We start from the raw sequence: 26,330 nt of genomic DNA, 5'->3' as shown, positions 1-26,330 counted from the left end.
AAAGGAAAATTAGTAACAAGTTTAATAAAACATTATTTATAAAGCCAGACATAGTGGCACATGCTTTTAATCCCAGCACTCAGGAGGCAAAGGAAGGCAGATCCCTGAGTTTGAGGCCAGCCTGGTCTCCAAAATGAGTTCTAAGATAGCCAGGGCTACACAGAGAAACCCTGTCTCAAAACAAACAAACAAACAAACAAACAAACAAACCCACTACTGGGCTTGAGATGTTCAGCAGTTAAAAGCACTGGCTGCTCTTCCAGAGGCTCCAAGTTCAATTCTCAGCAACTACATAGTGATTCACAACCATATGTAATGGGATCTGATACCCTCTTCTGGTGTTGTCTGAAGACAGCACAGTGTACCCATACATAAAATAAAAAATGTAGTAACTGCCACACAAAAAAACCCCACTACTTATTTAACTTTTGTACTATTGTTTAATGATGATTTTCAGAATAATCTAACCTCACTGTTCACATAAGCAAAGGTAACAGAAATCTATAGTCCAGAGTCACAGTTTCTTTCAATTTTACATTTCTTAAATTTTATTACAAACTTACATGGGAATGTCCCAATATTATCTACACTTATAGGATTCCTTTACAATGGGTGTCTTCATGAGCTCACAAGTTCTCAAATGAGTATCATGTGATCATTCACTAAGATGGGAAACTAATCATTATTTTTCACTTAAGGGTCCTATGCAGTGAATCTTTTCATGTGCTTTCCAGGACACAGACTACTGATGGTTTCCCAAGCTTGCTTCATCAAGCTACTGTGTAATGCAAGTTTGTGATTTCCAGGTAACTGAGCAAACTGAGAGCTTTTACACATTACTTAACATACAAGGTTTATTTTTCCCTTATGTATCTTTGTGGCCTCATTAAGTTGCATAGCCACTGAAGGCTTCCCCATCACATAAGAGTCACAGGGTTTTTTCTAGGATTCACAACTAGAGAAATGGTTTTCCAGTTATACTTTGTTACAGTGTTTCTCTAAGCAAAAATATTTTCATATCTTCAAAGGGCAGTGGAATAATGGGAGGTTTTAACACATGATTTTCATTTAAAAGATCATTGTCCATTATGAGTTCTTCCATGTACTCTAAAGGAGCGAGAACATCTGAAGGCCTTCCCACACTGCTGACATTCATAGGGTTTCTCTCCAGTGTGAGTTCTTTCATGGATCTGAAAAGATCGAGCACAACTGAAGGCCTTGTGGCATTGTTGACACTCATAGGGTTTCTCTCCCGTGTGAGTCCTTTCATGCATTCGGGCAGAACTGGAGCAGCTGAAGGTCTTATTGCACTGCTTACACTCATACGGTTTCTCTCCAGTGTGTGTTCTTTCGTGTATCCGAATGGAGCTGGGGCAACTGAAGGCCTTACCGCACTGCTTACATTCATACGGTTTCTCTCCAGTGTGTGTTCTTTCATGAATCCGAATGGAGCTGGAACAGCTGAAGGCCTTACCGCACTGTTTACACTCATAGGGCTTCTCTCCAGTATGAGTCCTCTGATGCATGCGAAAAGAACTGGAGAAGCTGAAGGCCTTACCACACTGCTTACATTCATAGGGTTTCTCTCCGGTATGAATTCGTTCATGTATTCGAAAGGAACTAGAACAGCTAAAAGCCTTACCACACTGCTTACACTCATAGGGTTTCTCTCCTGTATGAGTCCTTTCATGAATTCTAACAGAACTGGAACAGCTGAAGGCCTTACCACACTGCTTACATTCATGGGGCTTCTCTCCTGTGTGGGTCCTCTCATGCATGCGAAAGGAGCTGGAGCAGCTGAAGGCCTTACCACACTGTTTACACTCATAGGGCTTCTCTCCCGTGTGTGTTCGCTTGTGAATTTGAAAGGAGCTGGGGCAATCGAAGGCTTTCCCACACTCCTTACACTTGTAAGGCCCATTTCCAGTATGCATTATCATGTGCCTCCGGAAGTTTGGCAGAGAAATGAAGGCTTTCCCACACTCCTTACAATCATAAGGCTTCTCTCCAGTGTGAATTTTTTCATGTTTGCGAAAGGAGCTGGGGAAACTAAAGGCTTTGCCACATTTTCTACATTTATATGGTTTTTCTCCAGTGTGAATCCTCTCGTGACTTCGGAAAGACGTGAGGCAACTGAGAGCTTTCCCACACTGCTTACACTGATAAGGCTTTTCCCCAGTGTGGGTCCTTTCATGTATCTGAAAGGTTTGGTAATATCTGAAGGTTTTTCCACACCATCTACACTCATATGGTTTCTCTCCGGAGTGAGTTCGTTCATGGTTTCGAAACGAGCTGGGGTGGCTGAAGGTCTTCCCACACTCCCTACATTTATAGGGTTTCTCTCCAGTGTGGGTCCTCATGTGTCCTCGGTAGGTAGTGTGATAAATGAAAGCTTTGCCACATTCCTTACACGTGTAGGGCTTCTCTCCTGTGTGAGTCCTCTTGTGTATCTGAAAGGAACTGGGCCAGCTGAAAGCCTTACCACACTGCTTACATTTATAGGGTTTCTCTCCAGTGTGGGTCCTCTCGTGTATTCGAAATGAACTTTGAAAAATGAATGTTTTCCCACAGTCCTTACACTGGTATGATGTTCCTCCGAATATGTGACTCCCACACCATGCATGCTTGCTATGACACTGAGTGTGCCTTTTAAGAGAGGACAAACATGAGTAAACTTTCCCGCATACTCTGCATTCGTAGGGTTTTACTCCGGGGAGAACATTCTTCTGTTTAAGAACTGGAACCTGGGTGACGATTTCCCTGGGTGAACTTTCCCATTCACGTGGTCTCTGTTCTATGTGAGCGCTGTGAGAATGAAAATCATATGATCAATGGTTTCTCTATTAACAATTTTACAATCAGTAAGGATGTCATAAACGTATGTTATACTTTCCCTACTTTCAAAGAGCATGTATATAATGAATACTCTGAAAGAGTTTAAGCATCGATATTATGAAAACAGAGATACTGGGGCTGGAGAGTGACTCAGCAGTTGAGCACTAGCTCTTGCAGATGACTGAGATTCTGCTCCTGGCTCACAACCGTCTGTGAATTCAGATCTAAAGGATCCACCCCTTCTAACCTCCACATGTGCTAGGCAATGACGCAAAACATTCATACACATAAAATAAAATAAGTACATTTAAAAAATTTAAGAGGGGCTGGGGATTTAGCTCAGTGGTAGAGCGCTTACCTAGGAAGCGCAAGGCCCTGGGTTCGGTCCCCAGCTCCGAAAAAAAGAACCAAAAAAAAAAAAAAAAAAAATTTAAGAGATATTCATAATGTGTGGTTTCTTTTTTTTCTATTTTCAAATGTAGTTTCTTAATACTGTTTCAAAGTGAGCTGTTCTTTGAATACTGCACAGCTGTGTCATTTTGAAAAGTTCTTGGTGATCTAGGTGATTGTGGTGCACACCTTTAATCCCAGCACTCAGGTGGCAGAGACAGGTGGATTTCAGTGAGTTCAAGGTCAGCCCAATCTACAGAGTGAGTTCCAGGACAGCCAGGGCTACAGAGAGAAACCTTGTCTCAAAAAAAAAAAAAAAAAAGAAAAAAGAAAAAAGAAAAACAATAGTGAAGAAAAAAGCATATATGAAAAAAGAGCACTCACTGGCTGCTCTCACAGAGGACCTGAGTTTGGCTTCCAGCATCCACGTGTGGTGCACATAATCACCTTTAACTCTGGCTCACCAAGGAATTTGATGCTCTCTGGTTTCTGTGGGAACCTGCACTTGTGTGTACATGCCCACACAGAGACATGTAAGTTAAGAAAAAAAACATAAAAACACGGAAGAGAGGCTGGAGAGATGGCTTTGTGGTTAAGGCCACTTGCTGTTCCTCCAGAGCACCCGAGTTTGGTTCTCACCGACACTGGTTTGTAACTCTGGGTAACCCAACATCCTTTTCTGGCACTCCCATACACACACAAATAATTTAAAATAAATATTTACATTTTTAACTATTTGTGTGTATGCACCTGCTTGTCTATATGTGTACAATGTGGGTGCAGTACCCATGGAAGCCAGAAGGGGCCATCATATCTCCTGGAGCTGAAATTACTAAAGGTTATGAATCACTTGATTTCAGTGCTGAGAACTGTACCCAGGTCATCACAAAAGCAACAAGTACCTTTAGCCACTCAGTCAACCCTCCAGTAAAGATAAAATCTTAAAAAAAAAAAAATCATGGAATTTTTCTAAAATAGGTGTTGAGGTTTGGTCCTTTGTTATTTATTGTAAGGCTAAGTGCAGGCCCCCAGAATCTGGTTGTTCCAGAGATGAAAGAGGTCCCATGTAGACCTTGCCCCCAGTTATTTCTGATTGGTAATGAGCACACCAACTGCCAATAGCTGGGCAGGAGAGACATAGGTGGGGTTTAAGTTTCCTGGGCTTGGGACCTGAGAAGAAGGAGCAGGAGGAGGAGGGAGAAGCCGCCATGGGTTAAGTGAGCCATAAAAACATGGCCCTGCAGGCTGGCCAACTGGAGTTAAGAGCAGCCCAGGTGACACATAGTATAAATGACTTGGGGTTACTGATAGGAAAGTATATTCTAATAGCACAGAGGGTGGTATCCGCCCAGCTCTTGTGCTGTTTAAGGCTTATTGTAAATATAAAGTCTGTGTGTGTCTTTCATCTGGGGACTACAGGCTCAAAGGCCCAGAAGAAAGCCTGGGTTGAAATTAAATAATTTCAAGTGCAAGATGTAATATATATTTTACTCAAAATATAAATATTCATATTTTATATGATAAAATAATATAATAAGTTTAAATATATAAAAATAAACACGGGGGTTGGGGATTTAGCTCAGTGGTAGAGCGCTTGCCTAGCAAGCACAAGGCCCTGGGTTCGGTCCCCAGCTCCGAAAAAAAATAAATAAATAAATAAACAAACAAACACGAAGCTGGAGTTTTGCTGTTGTTTCCAATGACATACTAAGACTCCACCGTGGAACTCCAGCTTCTTCGATGAGCATGACTTACCTTATGTCTCTTTCCTGGGTTTTACACTGATCCCCAGTGCTCTGGTTTTCCCAATTTCCCCCTAAAAGGGAAAAAAATTACAAATGACAGAAAAATCCACAGGTTCTATGTCCACAAGGAACCATCATAATCTAGCATACTTACTTACAAAGTATTCCTTTCCCACATGCTGACCAGTGAAATCTCATTAATGAGCAGGAAACATCTGCTCTTTAATTAACCAGGATAAGGAATTCCATTCTTACCAACAGAAGCCAAGTTAGTGAAGATTTCGAGCATCACATCTCGGTACAGTTCCCTCTGAGAAGTGTCCAGCAGAGCCCACTCATCACGGCTGAAGTTCACAGTTACATCCTCGAAAGTCACTGAGTCCTAAAATGTCCCATGCATTGAATGTAAAGGAGAACGAACAACACTCATCTCATGAAGAGATTTACACGATTCTGCGTCCTACAACACATCTGTAACACAGTCCTTAACTACAAGGTCTGTCTATACTCAGCTGCTCAAAAATTTAACAACATGAGATCTTTCAAGTTATTTCTACTGCAGGACTATGTCCAGTCCATATCCACTGTGCTCTGATAAAAGGATGGATGCAGAGCATCCTGGAGAAATTTTATATAAATTAAAATTTTTATTTTAGGTGAGAAAAATTTTCCATCTCCTGCCTTAGTATAAACCATATCACAAACCATGCCATAAAATATATCAACTCTGTATGATGGCTTAATGGGACACGGACACTCAGAGAGAGAGAGAGAGAGAGAAAGAGAGAGAGAGAGAGAGAAGAGAGAGAGAGAGAATTTATTATAGTAACACAGATGAAAATAGGAAGTCAGCCAGGTGTGCTGGGGCATACCTTTAATCCCACTACTCTGAAAGCAGGTCTCTCTGAGTTAAAGGCCAGTCTGGTCTACAAAGTGAATTCCCAGGTTTTTTTTTTTTTTTTTTTTTTTTTTTTTTTTTTTTTTTTTTTCTTTTTCCGGAGCTGGGGACCGAACCCAGGGCCTTGCGCTTGCTAGGCAAGGGCTCTACCACTGAGCTAAATCCCCAACCCCAAATCCCCAGGGTTTTACACAGAAAAACCCTATCTCAGAACAAAAAAGGAAGAAAGAAAGAGAGAGAGAGAGAGAGAGAGAGAAAGAAAGAAAAGAAAGAAAGAAAGAAAGGAAGGAAGGAAGGAAGGAAGGAAGGAAGGAAGGAAGGAAGGAAGGAGCGAGGAGATAAAGGGGAGGAGGTAGAATGGGACAGAAAGTCTGTGGAATTTCAACTGGCTACATCACTAAAAGTAATAGATCAAACGTAGTTGAATGAAAATGTTCTTTTAGAGAACTAGTCATTGTAACATGTATGAAATGTATATCACAGATTCTACTGTTCCTGTTCTCTTCCTCCCACTTGATGCAGCCAGGAGGGTATATCAAAGTCAGAACACAGATACAAGTGCCCCAGGAGGCTCCTGTACCCAGAGGCACTGGGCAGCTTCTCCCTAGTCCTTAGCACGCAGAAGACAGAAAGAAGATCAGGTACTAGAGTAGTTCCTCCTCCAAGAACCTCAACTGTGCCTCTCAATCACACTGGCTTCCAAGAGGAAAGGGTTAGCTGCAATCTTCCCAATGGGGCTACAGTATCTGACCCACAACAAAGCAAAGGAACAAAACCCAGTGTTGCTGTTGGTATCTAATTGCTCCCCACTCCCCAGCAACACCACCTGGTGGCTGTTGCTATGGCAATGGCCATACATTCCCAGTATACCTTTGGCTTAATTCCCAGCTTCACCTTGGAGCAGTTACCTCATATTCCAAATAAAAGGCAGACATTTTCTGCCTTCTCCCTCTTTCTCTTCTTTCTCTCGTCCTTTCCCCTTGTCTCATTCTCCCATTAAATCTCTCCACCTGGAACCATGTTGGCTTGACGTACTTTACTCCTGGTCCCAGCCCATATTTAAAAAACAACAGCTGCACTGCAGTTGGAAAGGCCTTTAGTGAAGCTAGCAATGGCTACATTCTAAAGGTTCACTTTGAATCTTCCAAGTATCATAGAAGGAGGAAAATCTTTAGGAGGTGAGGCCCAGTAAAGAAAATTGTAACAAAGCAACCTTTGGAAATACTTTACATATTTCTAGATTTCATATATTTTACATTAATGAAAATGTGAGCATTTAAATCCATTCAACGTGACAAATCCAGAGGCAGACAATGCTGACAGCCTAGACCATGAGAAACGAAGGAGGGAGGGAGGGAGGGAGGGAGGGAGGGAGGGAGGGAGGGAGGGAGGGAGGAGAGAAGGGAAGAAGGGAAGAAGGGAGAGAGGAGAGAAGGAAAGAAGGGAGGAAGGAGAGAAGGGAAGAAGGGAGGGAGGAGAGAAAGGAGGAAGGGAGAGAGTGAGTGAGGGAGGGAGGGAGGGAGGGAGGGAAGGAGGGAGGGAGGGAGGAAGAGAGGGAAGGAGGGAGGAAGACAACCCTCAGTTGATCTGACCTAGGGTAAAAATGTCTCCAAAAGAAAAGTCAGCCCTAGGGTTAAATTGTCCTGTCCCGGGCTGGAGAGATGGCTCAGCAGTTAAGTGCACTGACTGCTCTTCCAGAGGTCCTGAGTTCAATTCCCAGCAACCACAGGGTGGCTCACAACCATCTGTAATGAGATCTGATGCCCTCTTCTGGTGTGTCTGAAGACAACTACAGTGTACTCCTCTACAAAATAAATAAATAAATCTTTTTTAAAAAAAATTGTCCTGTCCCCAGTTCCAATGCCTGTGAGGAAGGTACACTGACAGAGAAAGGTAACATCTAAAGTTGCTCAGACTAATCACACCTGCAGCCATGTCTGTTACTTCAAACTTTAAGAAAAATATGCTAAAGCTCAAGCTGCTTTTCCTTTGCTCGTGCTGCCTGCTGCTCTTGCTTGCCCAGCAACAAAATATATAAAAAAATCATGTTCTATCGAGACTTTACCATTCAGTGTCTGTCCTCTCAGTGGGCTTGGTGTTAGAGCTATTTTAAAAGTAATAATCTTTCTGCTATCCCAGCTAGCTCCATAATAAATGAGACAGAGATGGTAAGATTTGTTTAATCAAGGTTTACGGCACAGTGACTGTGCAGTTTTTAATCTGTTCTATTCCTCTAAACTACTCTGGCTACCTCCAAGCCACCCCAGGACACTTGCATTTAGTATTGGTCTGGCTCTCTCTGCTCCAGCTGTGTTCTTATGGTCACCCCTGGACCTGTTCCTAGTGGCAAATGCCTCTCCTCTCCCTCTCTACCCTTCCTTTGTCTGGGATTGGAGTCCCGCCCTATTCTCTCCTCTGCTCAGCCATTGGCTGACCAGCTTTTATTGACAATACAGAGAATAGGGAAAAATGTTTACACAACATTAAGACTGGAGATTCTTAGAATAAGCATCACAATAACAGGTCTGGGATGCAATCAAATATGGAGGCAGAGAAATCAGCATTTGAATAAGACAAGGTTAACTTTACACAATGCACAATAACATTATTCCTGCATCTCCAAACTCAGTCCTTTACAGATCTGATCCAGTCCACAGGATGTGTGCATCTAGAAAAGCTAGTAGGAAGAAACCTAAGAGTTTTCTAAAACATAGCTACCAGTACTTATTTCTGTTTTCCTGTCACAAAAATAGTTGTAGGGATGGGCTGGGAGTAGGGAATGCTGGAGAGATGGCTCAGTGGTTACAAGCACTTGCTCTCCTACAGAATGTGGGTTTGGATCCTGACTGAAATGGTGAAGAAATGACTGCTCCCAGGAAGGCTGGGGTCATTTATTGTAGATATGAGGAAGAACATAGCCAGAGGCATCTGCAAGGGTCCAGACTGAAGCAGCCCATGGAGCGGGGCGGGAATGCTGAGCAAAATGGTCAGAGAGAGGGAGCAATGAGGGTACCTGGGAACCCAGAGAGCTAGAGGCAAAATGACGGAGGTTATATTGAAATCGGAGTAGCTGGGGGAAGGGATCCAGTCCAGTGTTTGGGCTGGAGAATTTAGGGTAGTGGGTAGGGTATGCCAGACAGAATGACCCAGAACAAGCGTTGCTGAGGGAGACTGGCTGCCAAAGCTCTCTTTAATATGTTAAATAGGTGGGTGCACGCATGCACACACACGGACATGTACGCGCAGGCCCGGATACACACACGTGCGCGCACGCGCGCACACACACACACACACACACACACACACACACACACAGCATACACTCAACACAGACACACAAAAACAACAAAACATTTTATCTAATAGCCACAGTACCATCAAGATGGCTCAGCAGGTAGGAGTGCTTGCCTAGCAAGCGCAAGGCCCTGGGTTCGGTCCCCAGCTCCGAAAAAAAGAAAAAAACAAACCAAAACAAAACAAAAAAACAAAACGCCCAAGCAGAGCTGTAACACTTAGACACAGACACACACACCTTTCACAATAGGTATATAATTTCAAAAAGAGTAAAAAAAAAAATTGTTAAAGAAAAGAAAGCCAGTTCCTTCGTTCCAAGCCTATAATTAAAACACTGCCTCTGGCTGGAATTCAGCACTGGTGACAGTTGACATAGATGTAATCCAAAGGAGAGAAGAGTTGGCATTTGGAAACCTGGGGATTTAAGGAGAGCTGAGAATATTAGAGGTTTACATTCGGAAACTTTAACGGGTCCCCGTTATTCGGAGGTTGGGAATTCCGAGCCGGGAGTCACAACACTGAGCCGATCGAAGCCAATTCGAGCTGCGCAGAGCCAGGGACAGAGCCGAAGCTAGGCGGACAGAGGACCGCAGAGCCCCACAGACAAGCCGGGTGGAGCCGGGTGGGGCCGGGTGGGGCCGAGAGGGGCCGAGGGGGGCCGAGGGGGGCCGAGGGGAGCCGAGAGGGGCCGAGGGGAGCCGAGAGGGGACGAGGGGAGCCGAGAGGGGGCCGAGAGGGGCCGAGAGAAGCCGAGAGAGGCCGAGAGGGGCCGAGAGAGGCCGAGAGGGGCCGAGAGGAGCCGAGCGGAGCCGAGCGGAGCCGAGCGGAGGCGAGTGCCGCCGAACCTGGCCGAGCCAGCGAAGGTCCCTTGCGCAGACTCCACCGCTGAGGTAGAAGCTCGCTCTGGTTGTGTAGGGCTGCGTCGGGTTACAGCTACCCATCCCCGCCCTCGGCCAGCCCGCCTCACTCACCATTTCCCGGCGCCCTCCCAAGCTCCCGCCTCCGTGACTGAGACCCCGTATGAACTTGACTGAAATAGAGTCAGGAGAGCGGCCTTCTCCGCGCCCACGGCCTCCGTCTCTCCCACGCCTATACGCTGGCGTCTCTGATTGGACAGCTGGTGCGGACACGCCCCTTTGCCTGAATGACAGCTGAGCACCAAGATTCTCAGCGCGGAGTTTGTCACCTAAATTAGGCATCTTTGTGGTTTTAATGAGGATTTATTCTTCGACCAGAGACTGCTTTTTGCTGTTCATCTCAGCTCCCTCTGTATGGGGGACGTGAGTGGACGCAGGAAATTACAGATTCCCTTTCTAGATTAAGCGAAGAGGCAAGGCGAAAACAAAGAATAAACAGGGCCTGCAAGATGGCTCAGCAGGGAAGAGGCAGCGTGAACCTGACTACCACAAGAAAAGACTCAGGAGAGCTCTCTCTCTCTCTCTCTCTCTCTCTCTCTCTCTCTCTCTCTTTCTCTCTCTCTCTCTCACACACACACACACACACACACACACACCTCGTGCTTGTTTTAATCCTGGAATGCGAAGGGCATACTGATGTCCCTCCTCTCAGGCTTAACACAGGGCTGAGCAGCATCTCACAAACTATGTATGATCCACAGTTACTTAAAAGTGAACTCACCATACCTAAATACAAACACTTAAAAGTGTCCTCAACAGACTTGAAGAAATGTCCCCGTAGTTAAAAGCACTTTCTGCTCTTTAAGAGGACCCTGGTTCAGTTCCCAGCCCCGACACCGCAGCTCATAACCACCCGTAACTCCTACTCCATGTCATCCAATGCCTTCTTCTGACCTCCAGGGGCACCGCAAGCACACAGTGCACAGATCTACATACATACATGCAAAGCACTCAAAGCACATTCAATAAAGAGAATTCTTTTCTAAAATTAAATTAAAAATAAAGTGGTGAAGCATGCCAAATTTTTAATTGAGATCAAAGCTAGCCTAACCAACATAGTTAGTTATTGGCCCAGAAAAGGCTACACCATAAAACCCTGTCTCAAATGTAATATAAAATAAAATATACGAACTGAAGAGCTGGCTCCGTGGTGAAGCACTTCTCTTGGAGAGGACCTGGCTTTGGCTCCTAGCACCCACATGTGACTAATGACAGTCTTTAATCCCAGTTCCAGGGAATTGTTATACAGTAGATAAGTAAATCTTTACCTTAAATATTGGTGGACTCGGGATATGGCTCAGAGATAGACCGCATCTCTAACATGTAGATTTGGGTTTGCCCCCTTAGCACACCAAGCCATGTTTTTAAAATGCCCTCAGTTAAACAAATGTAATTAAAAAGCGACTGTAACATATCTAAACATAGACACTTTAATCTTGAAGCAGGGCCTGGTCCGAGGCCAGCCTGGTCTGCAAAGTGAGTTCCTGGTATAGTGAGAGACTGTGAAGATGCAGACAGAATAGCAAAAGGTGGGGAGAGCCTCGCAGTTTCAAGGGGGTACGTTGAGGTGGGAGGCAGTGTGTAAGTTGGAACAAATACATGTTTCAAAAAAAATAAAAAAGGAGTATTTGTTCACATATATGTATGTGTGACTGGTACCTGTGGAGGTCAGAAGAGGGCACTGGATCTCCTGGAAGTAAGTCACCATAAAGATGCTGGGAATTGAACTCAGGTCCTCTGGAAGAGCAGCAAGTGCTCTTAACCACTGAGCCATCTCTCCAGCCCCAGGCATACATGAATTTCGAGGGCTTCCTCATGAGGTTTCTTGATAACACGAGTTCATAGGGAACAGCATGTTTTGTTTTGTTTTGTTTTGAGACAGGTTCCCACACTACAGCCTAGGCTGACTTCAAATTTGTGGCGATCCTTTGATTTCAGCTCCATTACTATTTACCTTTACGAGTGTGAGTGTTTTACCTACATGTTTGTCTGTGCACCATATGCTTGTCTGGTGTCCACAGAAGCAAAAAGAGGGCATCTGAGCCTCTGGCACTGGAGTTACAGGTGGTAGTGAGCCACCATATGGGTCCTGGAACTGAGCTTGAACCTGAAAGATCCCACGCAGAGAGACCCTTACTCAAGTCTTGGGAAATTGCGGACCCCAGACACAGAGAGACCATTTTGGATGTAATAAGCAAAGGCGAGGTTTATTACGGAGACCTATTACAGAGATCTCCGGGCCGACACATATCCCACACAGGAGACAGAGGTATCCGACCCCGAGAGGCTGGGAGAAAGAGCATTTAAAGGCAGAGGCTGTGAGCACCAGGGGATGGGGGGATGTCAAAGGGGAAGGCACCACAAGTTACAGGATTGTTTTATGGCTCCAGGAGATAAGGGGACACCAAAAGGTTTTATGGCCCCCTGGTTCCTGGAACAGAGCTACTAAATCAGGAGATGGGTTGGGTCTTTAGGTCCTCATTATTTTTAAAGTTTGTCAGAATTGATGAAGCATCTGTATTTGAAACACCTCTGGTTAGGCTTGGGCTGCCCGGTTTCTTGGAGTGCTCTCTGCGGGACACAATGGCTGAAAAGCACAAGTAGGGGCTTCTCAGGGTCTGGAGGACATCTGGTTAAAGTATGACTCTGAGTAAGCTGGGGGCATGTCTTTGGATGGTTTATGGGTCAGTCCTCGATAGCCTGAGCTGGTTTTTGCATTCCTTTTCTTTATCTTTATGGCCTGGTACTCCTGGCGGCAGGGCTTAGCCCTGAGTCTGTGGCTTTTGGGGCTTACTCTTTTAATTTTATATTTTTAAACCTTAAATTCGTATAATTTTCCTTTCAAACCCTGTTTAGAACAGTAAGCATGCTTAACCACTGAGCCAACTCCAGCCCCATTCACCTTAATTTTTGGGGCAGGGAGATTCACTGAGCCTAGAGATCATACACTGGCTACTGAACCTTGGAGATTCACCCATCTGCCCCCCATATCCCTGTCATCACTAAAGTTGCATTTAACCAGCTTTTGTGTGGGTGCTAGAGATCTGTCTGAACTCAGGACCTCATGCTTGTGCAGTAAATACCTTACCAACTGGGCCAGCTCCTAGCCCCTATGCCCCTGGTTGGCCTAGAACTTACTATGTAGTCCAGGCTGGCTTTGAACTTTTGTGATTCTCCTGCCTTGGTTTCCCATGTGCTGGGATCACTGGTGTGTGTTTTACCGTGGACGCTCCAGTACCATGGAGAAGATATCAGATGCCCTAGGACTAGAGATATAGATGGTTATGACTGACCATGTGGGTGCTGGGAGTTGAACCCAGGTCCTCATGGTGCCAGTGTTCTTGAGCCATCTCTCCATCCCTTCATGACTTGTTCTTAAAGATCATCTCTGAACTACTGACTTTTATGTGACACCTTCACAAAGAGAGGGATTCTATTCTGTATCTAAACAATGGTCCAATGGCCCTGCATGATGGTGTAGACTTTCAATCCCAGGACTTGAGGCAGAGACAGCAGATCTCTGTGAGCTTGAGGCCAGCCTGTCTACATGGAAAGTTCCAGAAGAAAAGAAGGAGGAAAAAGAAGAAGAGAGGAGGAAGAAGAAGTGAGGGAAAGAAAAAGGAAGGAAGGAGCAAAAGAAAGGGTCCAAATTGGTACAAATGCTAGTATCTTTTTTTTTTTCTTTTTCTTTTTTTCGAAGCTGGGGACCAAACCCAGGGCCTTGTGCTTGCTAGGCAAGCGCTCTACCACTGCGCTAAATCCCCAACCCCTGCTAGTATCTTTTTTTTTTTTCCAGTTAGATCGATAACTTAAAAATGCGTTTGGGGGTTTATTTTTGCTTTTTGGGTGTCCTACTAGTTTGTTCGTGGTTTGTTGTTGCTATGGTAAAACACCTATCAAAAACAACTAACAGAGAAAAGAGTTTTCACCCTAACACTTCCACTTCACAATCTTAAGTCGGGGCAGAAATTCAAGAAATTCAGTTGAGGTTGCTTTTTCCCTGAGGCTCTAGGTTGTGTGTTGAATTCAGCCGCCACTCCCGCTATAAGGATTCCACAAGAACAAGCTACTCAGCCATAACATATATGCAAGAGAACCTAGGTCAGACCCCTACAGGTCCCCGTGAGTCAGTTGATTCTGGAGCTGGAGTTGTGAATGGTTGTACGCCACTAGTCGCTGGGAACTGAGCCTGGGTCCTCTGCAACAGCAACAAGTGCCTTTTTAAAAAAGATTTATTTATTTAATGTATACGAGTACACTGCCGTTGTCTTCACACATACCAGAAGAGGGCATCAGATCTCATTACAGATGGTTGTGAGCCACCATGTGGTTGCTGGAATTTGAACTCAGGACCTCTAGAAGAGCAATCAGTGCTCTTAACCACTGAGCCATCTCTCCAGCCCGAAACAAATGCTTTTAACCGCTGAATCACCTCTTCAGCCATGCAAACACACTATTTAAAATGACATGTTAGCTAGATCTGGTGGCACATGACTTTATGAAGCCCTTGTCATAACCTGAGCTTTTTGAGTTAATATTGAAACTTAATTCTCAAAGCAACAGGATTAAGAGGTGGGAGCCATGAGAGGCGATTAAGATGTCTTCATCCTCATGGATGAGAACCCTACCTCATAAAACCTTTTGTAGTGGGGCTGGAGAGATGGTTCACCAGTTAAGAAATTTACTCTTGCTGGGGATCCAAGTTTAGTTCCCAAAATCCACATTGGGCAGCTCATAACCACTTGCTACTGACAGTCTCTTCTGGATACTGAGGGCCCCTGCACTCAGAGGTCAGACCCACACACAGAAGTACACAACCACACATAAGGCTTTTGTAATTCATAAGTGTTGGAGCCTGCCAATCAGTCAACATGGGAACCATGACTGGGGGAGTGAGGATGACTATAGGAGAGGCAGAAAGAAGATGCAGGAGACAGGTGTGGGAGGGCTGCTGGTCAACGCCACGCCGGTATTTTCTCAGTGTCTTTTAAAGGCAAGCAACACAAAGTGTGATCAATTCCACTTTACTTTATTTGTGACCACAAATCCTTATGTAGCAAGTTTATGATACACAGCGTCTATGTTTGATGTCAGCAGACTCAGTCATGGTTAACCATAAGCAAGAACTCAGTCAAACTTAACCCCAGAAGTGCTCCCCACAGATAATGCTAATGCTTATTTTGGTTCAATTTAGCAGACTCTAGTCGGTGACTGATGAACCCCATTGTTTCAGGCCTGTTGTGAGGTAACACATCACAGAGGATCCTGGGACAGTGAAGGCAGCTCACCTCACTGCTGGGAAGTCAGAGAGGAAAGGAAGGGACTGAAGTCCTGCTGTCTCCTTACGGAGCGTGTCAGGTACCAAAAGACCAGGGGCTGGAGAGATAGTGTGGAAGTTAAGACTACATACTGCTCTCCTGAGGGCCCTCATTGGATTCCAGCACCCACGCCAGGCTGTTCACAACTGCAACTCTGACTTCCGGGAGCTCTAACTTCTCTGGTTTCTATGACACCTGTACAAACCTACATGCAGAGTCACATATTAAGAAAAATAATCAGGCCAGAGAGATGGCTCAGAGGTTAAGAGCACTGACTGCACTTCCAGAGGTCCTGAGTTCAATTTCCAGCAGCCACATGGTGGCTCACAACCATCTGTAATGAGATCTGGTGCCCTCTTCTGGCCTGCAGGCAGACATGCAGGCACAACACTGTATACATAATAAATAAATATTTAAAAAGAAAAAAAAAAACAAACTTAAATCACCTTATTTGGGGTTGGGGATTTAGCTCAGTGGTAAAGCACTTGCCTAGGAAGCGCAAGGCCCTGGGTTCTGTCCCCAGCTCCAAAAAAAAAGAACCAAAAAAAAAAAAAAAGAAAGAAAGAAAGAAAGAAAGAAAAAAAGAAAAAAAAAAAAAAAAAGACAGCAAGCACTCTTAACCACTGAGCATCCCCAGCTCCAAAAAAAAAGAACCAAAAAAAAAAAAAAAAAAAAAAAAAAGAAAGAAAAAAAAAAGTCGTGGGTGACATATAGTAATCCCAGCACTTGGGAGGCTGAGGCAGTCAGATTTCGAGTTTGATCCCATCCTGGTCTACATAGTGAGTTCAGGACAGCCAGGGCTACATAGAGATCCTGTCTCAACACCATTGCCCCTACAAAAAAAGCCAAAAACAAGAACAAAAAAATCCCCAAAGACCTCATTAGGCTGACCTATTAAAGGTTCTACCACCTCCCTATAGTGTCATATTAAAAACCAAACCTTTAAACGGGCTTGTAGGGGCCTTAAAATCCAGTCTACAGCTGGGTCTATTCAGGGGTTAGAGGGCTTGCCTAGGATACCCATGACCCCAGGCTCCATCCCTATGGATGTGAGGAGGGGGATTCTAAACTCCAGAGCAATCATCAGGATTGCTGACAACTTAGAGAAGCCTCCCTGCACCACAAGTTTCGATCAGAAGGGTCACTCCCTGATCTGGGGAAATGGCTTAGTGGCTAAAACACTTGCTGTGGAAGTATGAAAATGCAAGCTCGAATCCTCAGAGCTCACGTAAAAGCCGGGAGTGGGTATTTTCCTTAGTGACTTTCCATCTGCAGTGATAAGGCACCATGACCAAGGCGAGAGATGGAGGAAGAAGTTAGTTTGGAGCTGACAAAGTGAGTCTATAATGGTGGAGCAGAGGCTCCATCCCAAAGTTTACTCTTGATTTGAAAGTTGGAGACTAGCCACACCCAGTGACACATCTCCCCCAAGATCACACTTCCTAATCTTTCCCAAACAGTTTAACCAACTAGGGACCAAGTATTCAGATGTATGAGTCTGTAGGAGCCATTCTATTTCAACCAGCACAGTAGTGACTAATCTCCATGTTCCTACAGCAAGATGGGAGGTGTACACCAGAATCGCCGGGAGCTCCTGGGCCAGGTAGCATAGTGTATGGAAACAAGAGACCTGATTCAGTCTTCAACAGGCCGACGCCTGGATTGCTCTCCACGCCTGCACTGGCACAAACTCACACACACACACACACACACACACACACACACACACACCACACACCACACACACCACACAACACACATACCACACACACACACCACACAACACACATACCACACACACATACACACATCACACACACACACCACACACACACACACACCACACACACCACACATACACACCACACATACCACATACACACACACTACACACACACACGCACACACATACACACACTACACATACACACCACACACACACACCACACACACACCACACACCACACATACACACACACACACACGCACACACATACACACACACACATCTCACACACATATACCCCACACACACCACACATACCACACACACACACTACACACACACACACCACACACACACCACACACACACACTATACACACACACACACACACACACACACACACACACACATTAAAAACAACCAATTGGGGCTGGAGAGATGGCTCAGTGGTTAAGAGCACCGGCTGCTCTTCCAGAGGTCCTGAGTTCAATTCCCAGCAACCACATGGTGGCTCACAACCATCTGTAATGGGATCTGATGCCCTCTTCTGTTGTGTCTCTGAAGACAGCTACAGTGTACTCACATAAATAAAATAAATATATTTAAAAAAAAAAACCAACCAATTGGAGCTGACCAGGTGGCTCGGCAGGTAAAGGCACTTGCCGGGCAAGTGTGACAACCTGAGTTTGGTCCCTAAAACCCATGTAAAGGAAGGACAGAGTGGTTGGCAGACAGTTGTCCTCTGTCCTACACAAGCACACAATCCCCCACCCACACACTGATAAATGAAAAAAGGTTCTCAAATGTTATTCTGGAAACACAGCAGAGGCTGAGGCAGGAGGACTGCTGAATTCCAGGCCACCCTGACAGCAAGAGCTCATCACGGAAAACAAATGAGCAGGCTGACAAAATGGCTCAGCAGGTGGAGAAGGCTCTTGCTGCCGACCCTAATAACCTGAGTTGCACCCCTGAAATCCATGTAAAGCGGGAGAGAATTTATACCAGAGTTATCCTCTGACCTCACACGTGCCTTTTACATTCCATCCCAAAGCCTTCTCCATAGCAACCACTGTAATTTATGGTCCCTAGTACTAACTGGGGAATCATCCCATCTTTTTAGAATTACATGGATTTACATACTAAGTACAAAGCCTGCAGAGGCCAGAACTGACCTTCAAATCCTCAGGAGATGAACTCATGGTTGTTGTGTCAAACACGGATGCTGACAATGGAAACTAGGTTCTCTGGAAGGACAGCAAGCACTCTTAACCACTGAGCATCCCCTGCCCCCTTTACTTAGATAGGGTCTCTCTGTGTAGCTTGGGCTATCCTGGAACTCACTATGTAGACTAGATTGGCCCTGAACTCACAGAGACTCACCTGCCTCCACTTCCCAAGTACAGAGATTAAAGACCTGTGCTATCACGCCTAACTAAAAAATCTGTCTGTGTATCTTCTGGCCCATCTCAACAAAATGTGCTGTTACTCACACACACACACACACACACACACACACACACACACACACACACACCACACACACACACAGAGGTTTTATTCTTTTATTTGTAAGGTTTTTCTTCCGCCTCTTCATGCTTCCACATAAAGTCTAACCCTCAACGTCTTTCCCATATTCTCTAAACAAGAGCTTCCCTTCAGGAATCCTTTTCTGTACCTGAACTAGGATGGTAAGATTTTCTCAGGATCTGACGTGTCCTCAAAGTGAAGGCTCTCCCTACACGACATGAGCACTTTCATGCCTTAGAACAGCACTGGGAGAGCCAAAGGCTTTCCCACAGAATTTACATTTGTAAGGCCCGACGCCTGTGTGCCTAATCATGTGTCCTTGGAGGCCTGAGTTAGAAATGAAGGCCTTCCCACACCGCTGACACTCATAGGGTTTTTCTCCAGTGTGAGTCCTCTCGTGTTTGCGCACTGAGGTGGAGCAGATGAACGCTTTCCCACAGTACTTACACAGAAAGGGTCTCTCCCCCGTGTGAGTTCTCTCGTGTTTACTAAGTGCACTGGGCGAGTTAAAGACTTTTCCACACTCCTTGCACTTATAAGGTCCACCCCCAGTGTGTCTTATCGTGTGTCCTTTAAGGCCCGAGAGAGAACTGAAGGCCTTCCCGCACTCCTTACAGTTGTAGGGTTTCTCACCAGTGTGGGTCCTTTGATGTCGTCGAACTGAGCCCCAACAACTGAAGGCTTTTCCACACTCTTCACACTGATAGGGCCTCTCTCCTGTGTGGATTCTTTCATGGATCCTAAGTGAGCTGGGGTAGTGCAAACCTTTTCCGCACACGTTACATTTATGGGGTCCACCTTCAGTCCGAGGTATAACGAAGTCACCAAGGCTGGTAAAAGAAAGGAAGTCTTCCCCGTGTTCCTGACACCCGTGGGGTTTGTCTTCATGGTGAGACCTGTCACTGACTTGGAAAGGGTAATTACAGAAGGCTGTTTCACACTGCCTGCATTTGTAGTCATGTACTCCCTGTTCAGTGTGTGTACCCTTCCTAGATGAACAAGACACGAAGGCTAGCCCACACACACTGCATTCACAGAGATTTACTCCAGGAGAGCTTTCCTTTTTCAGGTCGTGGTCAAGAATTTGGTTGATGGTTTCTTCTTTGTCGTCACTGAGTCTCTCCACAATATGGTTGCTGTTAAAAAAAAAAAAAATCACAACACATTATAAATGCTTTGCTCACTATTTCACATTTACCAATATGATTCAAATGTATATTTCTCCTCGGGGCTGGAGAGAGTTCTCTGGAGTTAAGAGTGTGCACTGCTCACCTTGTTAATGCTTCTGTTTTTGTTTATGTTATGTGTGTAGGTATTTTCCCTACATATGTGTCTGTACACCACTGTGTGCCAGAGGATGACAGTGGGACCCTGGAACTGGAGTTACAGATGGCTGTGAACTGCCATGTGGGTGCTGGGAATTGAACCTAGGTCCTCTGCAAGAATAACAAATGCTCTTAACTTCTGAACCATCTCTCCAGCCCAAAGCATGTGTACTGCTCTTAACAAAGGACCCAAGTTCAGTTCTTAGCACCAGTGTCAGAAGGTTCACACCTACTTAACTCTACTTAACTCTAGCTCCAGAGGAATCTGATGCCTCTGAACTGTGTAGGCACACATGTGTGCATGCATACACATACATGTAAATAAATAAAACGTGAAAGTAAGAAAGCCTGCAGATAGGTGGGCTTATTTTTTTAAAACTTTATGATGAACTAAAATTCTGTGTCTGTGTGTATGTGTACATGTGTGCGTGTAGCTCTCTGTATGTATGTGTACATGGGTGTACATGTGTAGGCCAGAAGTCAGTCTCACGTTCTTCCTCAGTCACTTGGCTAACCTTATTTTCTGAGGCAGGGTCTTCTGCTCTCACAAAGAACTAGCCAATGTGATCGCACTGGCTGGCCAGTGAGCCCCAGACATCCACCTAGGTCTACCTCCCCAAAGCTGCGATGACAAGCGCATGTCCCCAACCCACCTGGCTCTTTACATAGATTCTAGGGAGCAAACACGGGTCCCCACACCTGCACAGAAGACATTTCCCACCCTGAGCTACAGAGCCGGCTCCTACCCTTCTGTCATGGGACAATCCTTTCTGTTCTCCGTGAGTTACCTTAAGATTCTGCCCTGATTTCTGTACCAGTCTTCAATATTCTGGCCCCATCTTTCCCCTGCAACACAGGGGGGAGAAGACTGAGTTATGAGAGAGAATGCTCCAGGTTCGAGACCCGCTGCAAGGATGCTATGGTTATTTCCAGAGTCTTCCTTTTTCACACTTCCAATGGGCACAATGATGGGCAGAGCATGTTTGTCTCACTGGGAAAGTAAGGGGGTGATGTCATCCTTACCCATAGAGGCCAAGTTCATAAAGATTTCCCCAACCACTTCTCTGTAAAGGTTCCTCTGGGACGTGTCCAGCAGAGCCCACTCCTCCTGGGTGAAGTTCACGGTCACATCCTCGAAGGCCACTAAGTCCTGAAACATTCCATACGTGTTTACAAGAGGAAGAGAGATCATATGTAGCACAGAGACCTGCATTCAGTCCATACAGCGTTCCCATGAGGGGTCGCAGAGATGGCTCAGTGGTTAGCAGCATCTCTGAGGCTCTTCAGAGGGTCTGAGCTCAGTTCCTGCCATCCACACCGGGCTGCTCACAACCACCAGCTCCAGGAGATTTACCACCCTCTCTGGTCTCCTTGCCACAGGGCAGGGCAGCACGCAGCGTATTCTGACACTCACAGATACTTCTTTGGTCTCCACCCCTTTAGTTTACAGTGAATGGATACAGTTAACAGGCTACATCCGCCTTCTCACAAAGCACTGGCACGGAAACGTAGGGACCTGCCCACTTTGACCGCTGCTTCACTCACCTCCGCTCGTTTACCCACATCCATGCCCGTGTGGAGGATGAGAGGGACTGTGCTCTGCCACTTCCGCCTTATCACCGAGGCAGAGAGGCGGGGCTTCTCACTGAACCTGAACCTTACCAGTTCTCACCCCCCCAGCACAGGGGTCAAACCGCCACACTAGGCTTTGATGGATGCTAGCGAGCCAAACTCAGGTCTCCATGCTTCCACAGCACACACGCAGCCACAGTGTCTGGCTGTTGCCCAGGCCAACCTCCAACTCACGATCTTCCTTCCAGTCCTTTTCAAGGCTGGGATGACAGTTGGTGCCACCAGGTCGAACTTGTTGGAGGGTTTATCACAGTTTTTTCTCTCTCTGCCCCCCTTTAAAATTGTGCGGGATGGGCTGGTGAGATGACCTTAAGATGACCTTAAGAGCGCCTGCTGCGCTGCTGGAGGTCCCAGGTTCAGTTCCCAGCGCGGCTCACAACCATCTGTAACTCCAGTTCCAGGAGTTCTGGTGCCCTCTTCTGGCCGCTGAGGGCAAAACACGATGCACTGACATACTTGCAGGCATCTACTTACCTACACATGCATAATAAAAGTGAGCATTTTTTTTTCTTTTTTCTTTTTTTCGGAGCTGGGGACCGAACCCAGGGCCTTGTGCTTGCTAGGCAAGCGCTCTACCACTGAGCTAAATCCCCAACCCCAAAAGTGAGCTTTTAAACATAAAAGTGTACAAGGAAATCGGCAGAACGACAGAGAGCAGACAGAAGGGAGTAGCATGAGCACCTAGGGCCGAAAGTCTATTCACAGTCCTGAGCAGCCACCACTCCGCCCACTCCCTCTTCAGCGCTGAGACACATGCTGAAAGGAGGCACCACAAAAGTTCCTTCCAGTAGGGCTTGGCTCATACTGAAAACGGTCAACAGCTATGTTCTGCCCATCTTGTTTGTTTGTTTCTTTGTTTGTTATTGGTGTACACAGGCTGCAGAGGGTGTGGAGATCAGGGCTCCACCGGTCCTCCATTCCACCTTGCAGCAGTGGCATGCCAGGAGGCTAGGGTGGAGGAAGGCAGGGCAGGACCACCGAGTCTCATGTGTTACTTATTCATTCATTTTTACGGGCACAGGTGTTTTGTCTGCATGCGTGTCTGAAGGAGCTGGGTCCCCGGGCTGCGCATTTACAGAGAGTTGAGAACAGTCATGTGAATGCTGGAAATCAAACCTGGGTCCTCAATCACTTAGCCACCTCTCCAGCCCTTTGCTTCCCTTTTTAATGAAATGCATACCTTTCTTGGTTTTAGGGAAAGATGACTGTCATTTTTCAATCTTTTTTTTTCTAAGATTTTTTATTTATTTTATGTATATAAGTACACTGTAGCTGTCTTCAGATACACCAGAAGAGGGCATCGGATTTCTTTACAGATGGTTGTGAGCCACCACGTGGTTGCTGGGAATTGAACTCATGACCTCTGGAAGAGGGTGCTCTTAACCACTGAGCCATCTCTCCAGCCCTTTCTTTATTGATTAACTACTTGCTTTTTCTGAAAAACTGTGACTCAAATAAATGAATAAAGTCCTTAAAGGTGACACCCCACAGGGAAAGGGAGGACTTAGGAGTTATACCTCAAGGGCAGCTGACCCAGAAAAAGTTTGCGGAAAAAAGAACTTTAATCTCAATGTCTGTGACCAGGGAAGACATCGAGAGGGCAGGTCTATGCATCCTAGAGAACACAGTTCCAAAAGACTTCGTGCAGACAGCCAACAAAGCAGAATTTAGGCTTTGTTGGAGCGATTCAGCCAAACTTGCTATCCTCCTGTAATCACCGCAATAGGGAAATGAGACAGGAGTATTAACACACACACACACACACACACACACACACACACACACACACACACACACACTGGAGATACAGTTCAATAATAAGGCTCAAAGTCCTGGGTCCTATCCTCTATACTGCAAAAATCAGTCAACCAGCCAAACCAACCTTGCCCTAAAGAAAAGTTGTAATTAAAATAACGTGTGTATTTAGAATGTAGAAAGGTCACCAGCTGCGATTGCACAGATCTGTAATCGAAATATTTGGGATTTGGGAGGTGAAGGTGAGAGGATGAGGAGTTAAATGTAGCAGACAGTACTGACAAGCATGCAAGAAGCCCTGGATTCCGTCCCCGGTACTGCTTAAACCCAGGCTAGACTATTCTAGAAACCCTGTTGAGAAAGTGAGAAGAGTAGGCCGGGGAGGCGGGAGGGGACGGACGAGATAGGGTGGGGGGGCTGGAAGGGAAAGACAGTGACCTGGAGAGGAGGAGCTGCTACTGGAGATGTGGAAAGGGGGAACCCGAAACAAAGGCCTTCATTGGCAGCTGAGTTTGAAAAGTTCCACTGGAATAGGGTGGCTAATTTGAGACCTCCAGTAAACAGAGACAACACTGGGGAAGTCAGCCCCACTTAGAGAGCAGGGACGGGCTGGGGGCCCTCAGGCCGCAGGTAGCTCTCCCGCACTCCGCACAGCGGAATCTCGCTGCCGCCCCGCCCACCCCACTACGGTGCTGAGAGCAGAGCCGGAGCCGGGCGGAGCCAAACCGAAGCGGAGCCGAGCCAGTGGCAGATTCGGGAGCGACTCCCGAGTGACGCAGCGTCACGCAGCAGTCGTTTCCAGACCCGGCTGCACTCACCATCGCGTCCTGCGGGAGGTCCTAGGGAAGCCCCCCTCCCGATTCCCGGTTCCCTGCAGATCACAGCAGGACCCGGCCGGAGGCAGAGAGCCGAAGTGACAACTACCAAGACAGACCAGACCACCCAAGCCTCCGAAGTCTGAGTCTCAGTCTCTTTGGTGGCTTTGCGTGGCGGCGTCCCGCCCCTGCTAGCGGCGCGTTTCATTGGACAGTTACTTCGATCCCGCCCCTTCGCCCTGAGAGGCCAAGGGGGAAAAACTAGGGGATAAATTTGCACAAGCTGCAACCAGGACAACGGTTCTCTTCAACCTGTGGATCGCAACCCCTTTGGGGGATTGGGGTGTGTGTGTGTGTGTGTGTGTGTGTGTGTGTGTGTGTGTGTGTGTGTGTGTGTGTGGTGTGTGTAAAACTAGGGGATAAATTTGCACAAGCTGCAACCAGGACAACGGTTCTCTTCAACCTGTGGATCGCAACCCCTTTGGGGGATTGGGGTGTGTGTGTGTGTGTGTGTGTGTGTGTGTGTGTGTGTGTGTGTGTGTGTGTGTGTGTGTGTGTGTGTGGTGTGTGTAAAACTAGGGGATAAATTTGCACAAGCTGCAACCAGGACAACGGTTCTCTTGAATCTGTGGATCGCAACCCCTTTAGGGGATTGGTGTGTGTGTGTGGTGTCGAAAGACCCGAGTTTTTCTGTGTGACCCTGGCTGTCCTGGAACTCACTCTGTAGCAGAGGCTGGCCTCTAACTCAGAGATCCACCTGCCTCTGCTGGGATTAAAGGAGTGTGCCACTGTCACCAAACTAGAACAGATATTTACATTACAATTCATAACACATAGTTATGAAGTAGCAATGAAAATAATTTATGGTCGGGGGTTACCATAACATAAGGAATTGTATTTAAGGGTCGCAGCATTAGGAAGGTTGAGAACACTGCTCTAGAATCTCAAGTCGATTGGGGCTACTAAGGAGAAACATAAAGGCCTTTTCTTATTTTTTTCTTTTTTTAGATAGGTTCTCATGTAACCCAGACTGGCCTCAAATAAGTTCTGTAACCAAGGATGAAGTTGAACTCCTTGATCCTTCTGTCTCTTGAATGTTGGGATTACAGGTATATGCTATCATACCCAGCCGGGTTTATGATGTGTTGGGGCTGTTTCCGAGGGCCTTCTTCTGGTAGCCAAACACACTACCAAAAAGGCTAAACCCCCAGTTCCCTCCCCGTTTGTCTCTCCCTTTTTAGTAAAAGAACTGGCTCTATAGGGCCTATCATTAGCTTCCAACTGCCTCTGAGTGCTAGACTTTCATCCATGGGTCACCTAAGGAGTGTGGTCCTACAGCCTTGCTGTGGATGGATCACAGTGGTGTTAATAGATCACCTGTGTTGTCGTCCAGGAACTCTGAGCTTGCTAAACTAAAAATTAGCTAAAAATTTTAGATCAGGATCGATGGAGAGGACATGAAAGTGAGAGCCCGACGTCCACAGAACAATGAAGGGCGACAGTCAGGAGCTTGGGGTTTCTATAGGACAGCAAAGGGCAGTTTTGGGGGTGGACGATCCCACCTGCAGACCTGTTTCCTTGCAGTCTCGAAGTTGTAAACAGAGGGATGCCGGTGTGTTCCCAGCTCCTTGTGTACATGTTATCAGCATGTGAACTTCCTGTCTCTAGTTTCTCAGCTCACCTGAGGCTTCTAGGTCAATAACCCTTCAGAAAACACCGACTTTCCATTACTTAGGGCCTGCAAAAGTGTGTGACGGAAACCGGAGATGTAGCTCAGTTAACAGAGTCCTTCTTTGCCTAGAATTCAAAAATCCCTGGGTTCAGTCCCCAGCAGAGTTATTAAAAAATAAAAAGGTCCAGTGTGGCGGTGCACTCCTTTACTCTCAGCCTTCCAGAGGCGGAGGCAGGTAAATCTGGAGTTTGAGGCTAGACCTGTTTGTATAACATGCTCCAGGACAGCCAGGGCTACACAGTCTGTTTCAGATAAATAAAATGAGTTTAAATTATTGCTAGAGGGGAAATGTGCACTATGGCATGGTGTGACACACTGTTTTAAAAAATGGATTTGGGGTTCTGCCTGCATGTATGTCTGTGTACTGCATGCATGCCAGGTGGAGGCCACAAGAGGGCGTTGGATCCGCTGAGACAAGGGT

General features: G+C 46.2%; 1 protein-coding gene across 2 annotated transcripts; it reads right to left on the bottom strand.

Annotated features, from left to right (window-relative positions):
- Window positions 1-420: 420 nt before the first annotated feature.
- Znf709l (zinc finger protein 709 like) lies at window positions 421-21,273 on the bottom strand. 2 transcript variants are annotated; one of them, XM_087560049.1, is made up of 7 exons: window positions 20,999-21,273; window positions 20,764-20,821; window positions 18,863-19,786; window positions 10,134-10,302; window positions 5,226-5,352; window positions 4,981-5,041; window positions 421-2,805 (listed from the first exon to the last, which is right to left on the bottom strand). In XM_087560049.1, exons 1-7 carry the CDS (start codon window positions 21,186-21,188, stop codon window positions 1,077-1,079), a joined length of 3,258 nt encoding a protein of 1,085 aa, XP_087416175.1. In that variant the 5' UTR covers window positions 21,189-21,273; the 3' UTR covers window positions 421-1,076.
- Between the last annotated feature and the right edge of the window lie 5,057 nt (window positions 21,274-26,330).

This window comes from Rattus norvegicus, chromosome 8, assembly GCF_021556685.1.
Source record: "Rattus norvegicus strain SHRSP/BbbUtx chromosome 8, alternate assembly SHRSP_T2T, whole genome shotgun sequence".
NCBI classification, from domain to species: Eukaryota; Metazoa; Chordata; class Mammalia; order Rodentia; family Muridae; genus Rattus; species Rattus norvegicus.
This window is presented reverse-complemented; position numbering and strand designations above follow the sequence as displayed.

What these genes read in the sequence shown, in the direction of transcription:
- Znf709l (XM_087560049.1), bottom strand. Translation starts at nt 21,188, where the DNA reads ATGCAGGTCTCTGTGCTACATATGATCTCTCTTCCTCTTGTAAACACG. An exon ending in AATCAGGGCAGAATCTTAAG is followed by an intron (nt 19,787 to 20,763) that starts GTAACTCACGGA and finishes TTTTTTTAACAG; the next exon opens with CAACCATATTGTGGAGAGAC. An exon ending in TGGGAGGGCGCCGGGAAATG is followed by an intron (nt 5,353 to 10,133) that starts GTGAGTGAGGCG and finishes GGGACATTTTAG; the next exon opens with GACTCAGTGACTTTCGAGGA.